We start from the raw sequence: 12,959 nt of genomic DNA, 5'->3' as shown, positions 1-12,959 counted from the left end.
GTAGTGTGTTTCTTTTTTGCCCTGTCCTTTCTGTCCACACTGTTCAGGGTTTTGCTACCTCTTGCCCACTACAATAGATTCTAAACTAGTCTTTTCAAATTTTGACTTTTTGTGTGTGTAATGTAATTTTGTCCAACTTACTCCTCTATTCATAACTGCTCAGCAGCGCACTCCTGTATAACAAGTGTTTTACAGGTTCATCATGGCGTTCAAAATTCTACAAGGTTTTACCCCAAACAATGTTTGGAGTGTGTCTTTCCAGTCACTTTAATTAATTCTTCAAACCAAAATTGAACTACCTGCCATTGCCTAAACATTTTGTGAGCCGGTCTATTATCTGCTTCTTCTAGCTGGAATGTCTTATATCCTTCCAGTTTACGTTCACTGGCACTCATTGCATATTTACAGATTGTCATTGCATGGATGAATTTAGCTTAATTGTTGGTGATTAATAGATGAGTGTTTTAAGTGTCTACCTAAAGCAATGTAACAGTTGAACTTTTACTCATAACCTTTCTTCCTAAGGGGATACAGCTATTTCAGACTTTCTTGAATAAGGAAAGGTATTTTCCTTATTCATTCCCTAATAAAGAGAACACTCATTTTTGAAGTTAATTATTTTTATTAGGGAATATTCAGGCAAGCCGTGTAATCTACACCGAGTGTATGAGTTGGGGGCACAATTACGTAACTGCTGGACAAACCTTGATTTTTGGACAGGGTCAAATTGCGAAGAAGCAACCAACCATAATCCAGATACGTGCCTTATAAGGCTGTGTGCCTTTAGAGGCTCTCTGGTTTCTTTTTAAGACCACATGTTCTCTTTGTCAAGAAGCTTTTCCTCCCATCAGCAGAAGGACTCACTCTTCAGGAGTCCTGTGGTATAATCATACCCACAAACATTTACGTTCTACCTGCTGCACCCCTGGTACCACGCTGGGAGACAGTTATCAAGATGCATAAGAAATCAACTGCTGACTGCAGGGCTTTCACAGTCTCGTGGGGGAAGGAAACTGTTATGCAACATACCATCATACAGATTCTTAAAGTATACCATCTTCACCTTATGTAAAATATGACAGAGGTGCCATGGCAGAGGAAAAGACTGAGGACCTAATGATCTGAGGGTCAAGGGATGTCCTTCCGGGGCTTTGACCTCTGTGCCTTGGAGAGATGAAGAAAGGGAGGAAGCCATGGCATATTCAGGAATGGGGAATGACACAGTGTGACTGGAACCCAAGGTGCGTGGAGAACATGGTAGGAGATGAGACTGAAAGTGTAATTGAGGCCAGGCAGGGAATGAGCTTAACAGCCAGGCCAAGGAGTTGGGACTTCGCTGAGTGTTTAAAGGAAGATATTGGAGGTATTTTAAGCATCACAGTAAAATTTTGAAATCCATGTTTTTAAAAAATAACCTTGGTACAGTAAAGGATAGATTGATGAGAAAGATTGAAATTAGAGATAAAAATATGATAATACAGACTCGGAGGTACCTGGCATTTCCCTTAAGACACTTGATCTGTTATTTTTGTAATTAGAGTTCTGTGTCATAGACCTTTCCTGTTAATAATGCTTTCTGAAGTTGGGTCTTGAGTGGGGTTTTAAAGGACTGCAAGGGTTTCACAGTAACTGCGATCAGAAACACCTAAGAATTCTGGAAAGTTGCATTTACAGCACAAATCACTCAGTAGTTGTGGTTTTCTTTCTCTTAACTCTTTCCAGATGTTAAAGGGGATGAGGCATTAACAAGCATTAAAACACATTTACAATGTATATATTTGAAATCATGATAGTAATAGCTCATACATACCATTTTGGGCATATACCATGTTCTACATGCTATGCTAAGCATACGTCTTACCTCACTTAATATTTTCAGTAAGTGGTATTAGAGCTGTTTTGTAGATACAATGAAGCTCAGAAAATTTAACACATCAGGATCACACAATGAGTAAATTTTGCTCTATCCATGATAGTCACCTTGATTTTTTTTTTCTGTACCTTGAATGTGCTCCTTTAGAAAAAGAAACTTGTCTTTGCAGTTACCTCTCCCTGGGACGTTATTCTCCAAGATAGCCCCAAAACTGACCTCTGCAGGTCTTCCCTTAAATGTCACCTCCCAAAGAAGCCTTTGTTGATCCTCCTGTCTAATGTTGTACATTTCTCTGTTTTACTTTCTTCATAGTAAATTATCTGAAATTATGTATTTACTTGTTTATTTTCTGTCCCCAGTCTAGGATATAAATTTCGTGAGATGAAGTACTTTGCACTTCTAACTTAAAAATCCACAGTATTTTAGAACTGTACATATTCAACAAATATTTATTCAAGGACTGGATGGGGGAATGAATGAATCCATGTCTTCAGAACCCATGGTGGTTCTCAGTCCCAGCCTCTCTGGCTGTTATTTTTCTGCTGTGAACACACTGGAAGGGGCACAGCTGACGATATAATCTGAGGAACTGTGTACCTGGGCCCCAGACTGATTAACTTTTAAAAACTGGATATTTTTTACTAGGAAAAGAAACTCACAGGTCATTCTCTTTCTCATTAGTTAAGATTATCTGATTATATCTAAGCTTGTAATATATAGTTACCCCGGATGCGTGATTAGTTAACATGTAAACATTTTTGATAGATTATTGTTTAGAATTTGACCTTTTCTTATACACTCATGTTGGTTGATTTTTGTAAGAGAATACTGAGATTTACATAAAGTAGACATTGTTTCTGTCTGTTTTGATCTTCAAAGCATTATTCATTTAAAAATGCATGTTCTGTCTGACAAATTAGTGGATTTATATTATCTCCACACACAAAATAACAGTCTTGAGAGGGCAAATCCTTTCTTTCTGACCTTAAACTGCATTTTTCTTTGGTGGTTTCAGATTGGCGTTGGTGGATAAGTGACATTCCTTTGTCTTCGTGGAATCTGAGGTGGCTTAGTTTGTCTCTAGCATGTTAACCTCCTCTTTTCTCTCTGTTCCACGTACTTAGGAATAGCTTGCTGATTAACCCTTAGGAATAGCTTGCTGATTAACCCCTAAGTTTGAGAAGGTGGCCTGCAAAGGAATTTTAAGTGCATTTCTTGGTGTTCTGTGAGGTTCCATGATCTTAGCTCACTTAATTAGCTTCGTTAAAATTGTATGAAAGGGTTCATGTGATTCTAAACCACAGAAGAAGCAAAATACCTCAGAAACAACCTGCCCCTTACCTTGATCCCCACCTTTCCAAAAACCACGGTGTAATGCAAATGAACAGAATAATAGTTGACAAGCAAAATTTTAAGGCATTCTAAGTATCACTGGTTGGTTTAATAAAATTAATTAGCCTGCCACGGAGAAAATTTATTAGCCTGCTGGTTAATTTCACAATGTAAAGTGAGGGAAGGGAGGTAGGGTTGAGGGAACAAACCCTATTAGTTTTGAATAATTATTTAAAGATGTGGACCTGCTTATTTCAAACACTTTGGTAGCCAAATCCATTAGGGATTTTAAGTCTCAATTTTTGCATCGCAGTATCTATGGGAAGGTACCTCTCTAGATGAAATCATAAGCATATTAGTTAACGACTAAATTAATCTTAAATAATACAGAACAAGTAGAATCCTAATAAAACCATGGGAATGAGAGCCTGCCTGAAGACTGGCTCATGGGAGGTTTCCATAATCTTAATTTGCTATTGATGCAATTATTGCTTTTTCTTGTCTTTTTAATCCAAACAAGATGTTGGCAGTGGCCACGGAAAGGTGCCTGAAATCACATGCCTGAATTCATTTAATTTGCCAACATTGTCTTTTTTCTCTTTCTTTCTTTCTGGTAATGGGCAGGAGTCAGTTCTGGTGCATTAGGTACTAAATCTCTTCAATTACCATCGGGAAGAAAGATTTAAAATTGTGCTTGAAACCTACAAACTGATTTAGTTTTAAAGCACAAACACTTCTCCTGTGGAGCCTAAATTAAACTGCAGAAAGGACTCAGAGCCTGAGGAATTAAACAAGGCAGAGCCAAGACTCAGGCCAATGATAGGAACCATTTTGGTTTCTTTCATTTGAGACCCCTGGTGCGAGAGGAAGGGGAGCAGAAACAAGCTGAGAGGCACAGCTTGTGTAAGAAAGTGCAATACCCTATTAATTGCTTGGAAGCTGGATGTGGAGTAAACGTTGGTGCAGGGGACCTAATCAAATCCCTTATCCTCTTTTCTTTTTGGGTGCTCGGCAGCCATTTTCAATGTGGATGACTCCGTGGTTGATCTGGAGACCCTGGCAGCCTTATATGAAAACGTGAGTGTCAAAGACTTACAGAGCTAGCGTTTCCATATTTATCTTCCACCCGAGAAATGACTGCACCGTTCACATTCTTTGGTAATAAGGGTTTTGACATAGCCTGGAAGAGATTAAGGCATAGAAACACAGGCTTGAATGGGAGTGGATGTGAGGAGCACTGGATTCCTAACTCCCACTGTGGTATCTGGACTAGCAGATCTCATTGCATACTCGCAAGGCAGGGCATCTAAGGTGGACACCACCTATGTGCCCTGGAACCCAGTCCTGTCACTTGCCGGCCAAGTGAATGAAGGTAAGCTGCCTACTGAAATGATAGTGTGCACCGGTGTCTACTTCTGAGGAATGGGGACTGCTAACACCAGCTTGATGGATTGCTGTTAGTCCAGGTGAGCTGATGATACTGAATGTGGGAAGGTGTGTAGAATGGTGGGTATGTGTTTTGGATTTAGAGCGAGACAGTCTTAGGTGTGAGGTCCGGCTGTGTCTACCATCGCCTGCCAAGTGACCTTGGGCTAGTTACTTAAACTCCTTAATCCCGTTGTGATCTTCAGTACAGCAGGGATTATAGTAGGCTTTCAATTTTTTTTTTTAAATCAAATGAGGATTTAATATATGTAGCAGTAGCAATGTGTTTTGAAAGTCAACAGGACTGTACACATATAAGGTCTTTTGATTTGGGTTTTAAGTGGACATAACCAGCAGAATTGTCAGGTTCACTTGAGAAGACAACACAGGAGAGTCAGAGTTCCCGTGGCTGTTCATTGTTTTGGTTCACTGACTGTTAGGCTACAAAAACATAGATTGAACCACATTCTCTTAAGTAATGGTATTTCCCAGGAAGCTGTCTAGGGCTCTGTAGTATGCTGTGGTCACTCAGTTCAAAAGATGATTCGTTTCATATTTATGTCCCCTGGGACCTTAAGTTTCTTACGGAAGATTTCCATAGTCTAATAGTCTAGGCCTGGTGGCATCACCAATTCCTTGCTCATTTTCACATCTTTTATATGTATCAGGAGCTACTTACTCTACAAGTGGGTGGGAACTTCTCACGTTTCCATTAGTAAAGCTTTCGTTAATAAACCAGAAAGTACACAAACACCAGGCCATTGGGAGCTAATTATGCACTTGAATACTTAGAGGTCAGCAAGGTATAGTGGCAGAAAGAGGGATTTCCACATCCGAGGCTCTTTGACGGTTACTTAGTGCAAGCCTCAGTGGAATAATCTGTAAATTGAGGATGTAGTGGTTCAAGTTAGAGGAATTTGTCAAAGGCAGTACCTTCCAGATGCTTCGTGTTGTTACCATGAGCTCAGGACTGTACACGTGGTTGCCACTTGTTAGCTCTCAGCAGAGATAAGCTGCATACGGCTGACATAGTTGGATAAATTGAGAAAGTAGGTGACTAAATGCCAGAATAAGTGGTACGGACGCCACGAAATTTGGAAAAAGGGACGATGGTGACTAGAAATGAAAGAGCCGCGAGTTCATGTAATTGGGGGCTGTTCTAAGGGTAAGGAAGCAAAGTCTAAGAACGATTTTCCTCCAGCCTCCTTACAGGGGAAGAGACAGGGGATTCAAAAGTAGAACTCAAGTAGCCGTACTTCTGTGTCCAGCTGCATGCACTTGTTAGGACTATTTGCATTGAATCTGAAACTTGAGCATGCATCAGAATCACCCAGTGGGTTTGCACCCCCCCTGCCCCCACCCACACCCCCAGTTCTTGTGTCTAGGATGGGCCAATAATTTGCATTTCTAACAAGTGACAGGTGATGTTGTTGATGCTGCTGGTCTAGGAACCACACGTTGAGACCCACTGCCATAGCCAGAGTCTCACTGCCCATTTTTTTGGTTTTGTTTTCTGTTTTGCTACAGAGAGCCCAAGAGGATGAGCTGGTTAAAATAAGAAAGTATTATGAGACATCCAAAGAAGAAGAACTGAAGCTGCTGGATAAACCTGAGCAGTAAGGATACTTAACACTTTTCTGTTAGGCCAAAAGGAGAACTGCAATTTCTGTCTTCTTGTCTCCCAGCTCAGAATAAGCAAATCTCAACTGTGCAGCCAGCTAAATCACAACACCGTCATTCCTGTGACCTATTGCGTGCAGCAGGATGACCCTGCCGCCGGGAAAAGCAGCGCTGAGATTTGTGCTGTTGGACAGTGTGTCTCACCCCCTCCCCCACCCCACGAGACTCCCCTTTCTTGTTCTAACAACTTGCTAATTCCTCCTAGACTAAACATTTTGACCAAAAGGGTAACTGAGGAAGGAAGAAGGCATTGTTCTGTTTAAGGTTCTGCTGATGTAGCTATGAAGATGATCTCAGAGTCACAGAATTCAAATTTATTTTCCTAAAGGTCATATCCAGTAAATGCAGCCTGAATGTGCCAGCTTTTCCCCAAACTTCTTCACCTGCTCTGCCGAAATATGGCTTTTTCTCACCCTCACTCTGTACTCTTCTCTCCAGTCACTGTCTATAGCTGCGTGCTTTGTTGTTTGCGATGCCGTTCCATAGGCTTTGAAGACCCAGAACTCTGGGGTGCAACTGGGTGACTCTTAGGGTCTCGAAGCCACAGATAAGTTCCTGGGGCTCTGCAACCCCACGCCCCTGCCCAGCTTTCCACGGCCTGGGACTCTGTGAGACTGTAAAATGGGTTCAGAGGACACAGGGGCCTCTTTTGCCTGTTGCTACCTTGAATTTTTTTGTCCAGTTCAGGCCAACCCTCTCAACCTAGAGTTGAGGCAAGTGTAGAAAAAGAAGCAGAAATGGAGTGATCAGATCAGGGTTACAGGTCAGCCCTAGAAGCTTCCAAGGTTCTCTGGCTTGCACTGGAGTTCCATGCCTTATCCCCTGGGTCCTCTAGAAACAGGGGTCCCGAACCCTTGGGCCACAGACTGGTACCGGCCCGTGGCCTGTTAGAAACCAGGCCACACGGCAGGAGGTGAGTGATAGACAAACTGGCATTACGGCCTGAGCCTCGCCTCCTGTCAGATCAGCAGCAGCATCAGATTCTCATAGGAGCACAGACCCTATTGTGAACTGCGCATGCAGTTGCACACAAGCTCCTTATGAGAATCCAATGATGATCTGTCACTGACTTCCATCACCCCGAGATGGGACCATCTAGTTGCAGGAAGACACGCTCAGGGTTCCCACTCATTCTAGATTATGCTCAGTTGTATAATTATTTCATTATATATTACAATGTAATAATAATGGAAATAAAGTGCACAATAAATGTAATGTGCTTGAATCATCTCGAAACCATCCCACCCTCCAGCCCCAACCCCTGGCCTGTGGAAAAATTGTCTTCCTCGAAACTGGCCCCTGTGCTAAAAGGGTTGGGCACAGCTGCTCTAGAATACCTCAGTCCCCGTGGATGCCTGGGTACTTAAGAGTCAGGAAAACATTTCTGAATGACTGGGGATGGGAATCGGGAAGAGAATTCTGGGTTTACCCAGTTAATGACAAACCCACATGATGGTTCTGGGAACCTTGGATGACTTGCTCTCACATGGAGGATGGTCCAAGACCCCCCCTCAAAGTAGGTTTCTAAAGCCTAGGAATGCTGTGAATCAAGTCAAGTGCTGTCTTGGTCCACTGACTTGAGACACCTTCCTTACCAATCCCTACCCTCAACTGTTCCTATGGTCTATTTCCAATCATATTCCTAATATAACAAATGAATCCCTCTTATGGTGCTAATGACTGAAAGTAAAGTGACTAATAATGGGATATTTCAACACTGAAAAGGCCATGGGGATGTATTGGGGCACAGTCGGCATCTCAGGCACTTGGGTCGTGCTGGTTATACCAAGTTACAGAGTCATATTCTCCTCTAAGCCTGGAGTTGGCAAACCTTTCCTGTAAAGGACTAGATAGTAAGTGTTTTAGGCTCTGTGACTTACGGGATGTTACAAATACTCAAGTCAGCCATTGCAGTACCAAAGCAACCACAGGCAATATATAAACAAATGGGTATTGCTGTACCCCAATGAAATTTTACTTATGAACACTGACATTTGAATTTCATATTATTTTTACATGTCATAAAATGTTGTCCTTCTATCGATTCTTTTTTCAACAATTTAAAAATGTAAACATTGTTCTTAATTCACGGGCTATACAGAAACAAGTGGGTGGCCTGGTTTTGGCTCATGGGCTGCAATTTGCCAGCCCTTTAACCCCGGAGCAGCCCTTGCTCTAAGCCGTGGGAATGGCTTATCCGGTGAAATGAACAGGCAGGGAGGGATCATGTGTTTCTGCTACTGTCCTAATTATTGTTCCCATTGCCGGGACTTAGATAATGGTAGCAGGTAATTAACACACAACTTACTCTTGTTTTCTCTACTGATGGTCTAGATAGAAAAGCATTTTAATGTTTACAAATGGTCATTGCAATGGCTTCATGAACACGCAACCCTGGCAAAAAGGACTGTCATGCTATGCTGGTGAGGTGACATGCCTGGGCTCAGTTGCAGGAGGGTGAGGCACGGATAGATGGGGGCCTTCAGACCTGGGTGCATTTCATCTTTGCTACCGACCTCCTGCACAAACCAGCATTTGTTTGATTTATGCCACTCTGATTCTCTGGCAACTTATTTGCCATTAACTCCAAGTGAGTCGACTATAAGCATGTTTTACATACTGGAAAATATGAATCATTTATAGTTTTAACGTTCCAGTTTCCTAAGAGTCCTGTGGTGCCCAGTCCTATAAATCAGAGCATGGAGAGGCTGGCCTCATCACTCACCTCATCAACTCTCTTACACTCCAGTGCCACATTTAGAAAGCCATTCCCCACAGAGGTGCCATCTGCTTGGGACCAGGCTGTCTGAGAACCACTCCCGCTAGGGATGGCCCTTGACTCTTGTGCTGCCTGGTGATGGTTGTGAGGTGAGGCTCTGTGGGTTTGATTAGGTCTGGTACACGCTCCTCATGGCCTAGGGTAAGAACATTATACACAGCCTATTGTGATGTTTCATGAAGGTCCACAGCTGCCTTGGGACCCCCACACAGTAGGCTGTGTTAGTGTACTCCTCCATCGAAGAATGCAGGTTGCAACATTCAGTTATGCTGTATGTATCACCTCTGTGCACATGCACCTTAGGTCATACCATTCAGAAGCTTAGGGATAATAAATCAAATGTTAGTCCCTTAAAAACAATGGGCCACATTGCATCATTCCACCTGTCAGCTGAGTTGCTGCTGTAGATGTGTAACCCAAATAATGTGAGACACAGAACTTCTTTCATGTATTAGAAGCTGAAGTTGCAATCCTTCCTGGAAATATTAGCCTACATTGGAGAAAGAAGGGAAGCATCCCTCATTCGTGGCTTCTTTTGGGAATATTTACTTTTCTTTCTTACTGAACCTAGAATGTAATGTTAGATAGCCCAAAAGGAACTCAATCCATAAACATTCCTAAGTACCAAAGCTCAGTGTCCAAGATCCTGTGCTTGGGAATATTTAAGAGAGTTACTGTGTTTGCTCTTGTGGATAGAGGATAAAACAGTAGTGGGGCAGGGCAGGGGAAGAGAAGATATTTACCAGATGCTTGCTTCACAGCCTTCAAAGTAACCCATACCTCTGGTACCTTAGCAGATAAATAAGAGAGGAGCTATGATGCTCCTTGCATGGCTGTTTTTGGATGGCAAGGGTCGTAAAACCCAGTTTTTTTCCTCCAAATTTGCTTCTTTATTATTTTGTATTTTCACTACATCAAATATCCAAGCCAAAACTGCAAAGTCATCCTGGGCTCTTCAAAACATCTCTTTGGATTAGATTACTCTGGGTCTTGCCGCCTTGGTAGCTTCCTCATCCATTTGCCCCTCTCCATTCACACCGCAAGCCCCTCTTACCTTTCCTCTTGGAAGACTACAGCTGTGGTCTAGAACGTCTCCCAGCCTCAAATTTCCTATGCCATCCAATCAGCTGAGCTGCTGCCATGGAGATTTTCTACAACAAAAAGCGGAAACTGTCACCTTCCGGTTTAAAACCCTTCATTCGTTCAGAAGTTTAAACCCCGTATTTTAGAATACAGAACACAATTTTAGCATTTGCCCTCTACTCACTTCCCCCACCCATACCATTCAGCCTGTCTTGGCTCTCCCGGCAGTTTCTCACATGTTGTGCGTGAGCATCACGGGGCTCCGGGGACCCTGGCTGACAGTGTTCCCCACATGACACTTGAGTGTCCTGCATTTGCTTTCCTAGCTCCTCTTCTGGATCTGTCACCGAGAGCACTCATTCACACTCCACAGTAATCACTGATTTACTTCTCAGATTATCAAGACGGGATTGTAAGTTAAGCTCTATTCTCAGATCTTAGCATGGTCCCTGACACACTGCAAATGCTCATACATTCCTAAAGGACAGGCTGACATTCTTGGTGACTGATCGCTGGTATTAATTTTCAGTTCTTTCCAAAAGTAATGTAAAATTATGGTCTTTCCTACACCCTCCAACTCTTTGTATGAGTTGCAGACCCTTCTGCATAAAGAGGACATTGGAACATTAAGATTCTTTAAGAGCTTTTCCAGTGCAAGCCCTAACCCCAGAAAGGCTTTAATCCTAGAGAGCCTTGCAATTCTATCTTACCCTTTCTTGTGCAACATACATTAATAAGACTATGGTCTTGTGTCCTCATATTGGTCCTGTGCTTCCTCCTTTGAGATTAGTTATAGGTAACTATTCATTCAGCATTTTCTGTTTCCATCTAAGTCCTTTTTGGTGAGCTGAGGCATTGATCTGTATATTTTCCCAGGTGGTGTCTGTAACTGCTTCGCTCACTGTAATAGGAAGTGTACATGCTCTGGGAACTTGGGTCCTGAATGACGTCTCATGGTCACATTTAGCAGGGGAGAAATGCACGGCTCTTCTTTCAAAATAGCTCAGCATCTGAATAAATACATCCTCCCCAGACTCTACAGGATCAAATGCTGTCAGTCCTATGAGCTTTTTGCTCCTTAGATATTTGTGAAAACTGATGATGCCCCGGATTTCAGTAATGATAAATGAATAAATTGTTTAATGTTATATCATTAAGAAGTAATTTACACAGAGTTTAACTTTTTCATCTTGTCCTGATGCAGAATTCCTATGAGTTTCCATGTTTATACTCCATCATATAATTTTCGTGATAATGGGTTATTGAACTTTAAAACAAGATTGTGTTTTCTCTTATGGGTATTCCTTGCTTTCATTGAATGTCATCTTAAAAAAAAGATTGTGCATTATGACCTAGTTGTGGAATAAATATGAAATCAATTGATGTATCTCCCTGAAGGTAGAAGTGGCACAGGGTATATAAGCGAAGAAAATATCTTTGGGTATAAAAAGAAGTAGGCTCCAGCTTTGTTCCTATGTAAAACCATTTTTGGTGAGAGATGGCAAAATTCCTTGGTAATGACATTATGAGTTGACCAAGAGTTTCAGAAATATCAGTTAATCATCATCTCAACTCCAAAAGGAAATAAATGGCTGTTAGTAGATTTTCTCCTTTTCTGAATTCATGTCCAACTGTTTCCACCCATTTTCGTTTATACCCCTTCCTCTAGTGGTTGGCCTGGAGAATATGTAGCTCTTCCAACTTGGTTTTGTGAAGGGAACCAGTGCCCAACTGCTCAGACAGTGAGCTACTGTGTGGAGCTCAGTACTCACCTTTAGCTTTTAAGATCTGTTTTGCCATATTTTTAAGGAAACTTTAGGTTGTCTACTTAATGAGTGCCTGCTTTGTTCTAAATACTGAGTTGTAAACTATGTCTGTATGTGTAAGTTAATGTGAAAAAGTAAACAAATATCTGGAGAATGTGATCATTATAGACCATTATGTAACTCACTGAGCAAAAATAGTAGCAATATCATTTCAGTAAGAGATTTTTTTTTAAATCACTTGTCTGTAGACATTTGCCTCAAGTTTTCAGTTTGCTTAGCCTGTATAAATACACCTTTAGAGAATGCTGTATTATGAGGGAGTTTATTGTATAATTTTTCTCGTATGTTAAAGACTAGGGCTTTCCATTTGGCTTTAGTCTCTTGTTTGGGCAGCAGGAGATAGATAACTTGTTTAGTATACTTGTGTTAACTTTCTGTTCCTGAAGAAATTTATGTACCATACATTTATTCATCATGATAGAACCCCTTTAAAAAGCAGCCCTGTTGTCAGCAATGGAACCCATGCCCTTGGAATTCCTTGAGTCTACCTATCTGCCACATTTTATAATTGTTAAGTTCAGATTGTTAGATAAGGAATGTTCCCAAAGTGGATCTTTTTCAGCTGTCTTTTTATTTTCTTTGTGATTATATGTGAAGGTAGATGACATATTTTCTTTTCTACAGATTTTTACATGAGTTAGCCCAGATTCCTAATTTTGCTGAGCGTGCCCAGTGCATAATCTTCAGATCTGTCTTTTCTGAGGGTATCACCTCCTTGCACAGAAAGGTAGAGATCATCACGCGAGCTTCTAAGGTATGTTTACTGTCTAATTTTAAAGATAGCCTTGTTCTGAAGAGCAAAGGAGAAAGTGGGAGAGACCACTTTAGTGCCATTATAGAAACCTTTTTGGACTCATATTAAATGTTTTTCTAAGTGTAAATTTGATGATTATCTTGCCCAAGTGTGTGTGTGTGTGTGTGCACACGCATGTGTGTGTATGAGAGAGAGGGAGAGAAAAGG

At 41.5% G+C, this 12,959-nt stretch overlaps 1 protein-coding gene across 1 annotated transcript in view; it reads left to right on the top strand.

The window, feature by feature from the left end:
• The window catches only part of FMN1 (formin 1), a 385,063-nt gene that overhangs the window by 237,694 nt on the left and 134,410 nt on the right, over window positions 1–12,959 (top strand). The window contains 3 exon segments of the mRNA XM_050799309.1: window positions 4,221–4,282; window positions 6,158–6,246; window positions 12,623–12,752. Coding sequence (XP_050655266.1) covers window positions 4,221–4,282; window positions 6,158–6,246; window positions 12,623–12,752 — 281 coding nt within the window.

This window comes from Macaca thibetana, chromosome 7 (assembly GCF_024542745.1).
Source record: "Macaca thibetana thibetana isolate TM-01 chromosome 7, ASM2454274v1, whole genome shotgun sequence".
NCBI lineage: Eukaryota > Metazoa > Chordata > Mammalia > Primates > Cercopithecidae > Macaca > Macaca thibetana.
This window is presented reverse-complemented; position numbering and strand designations above follow the sequence as displayed.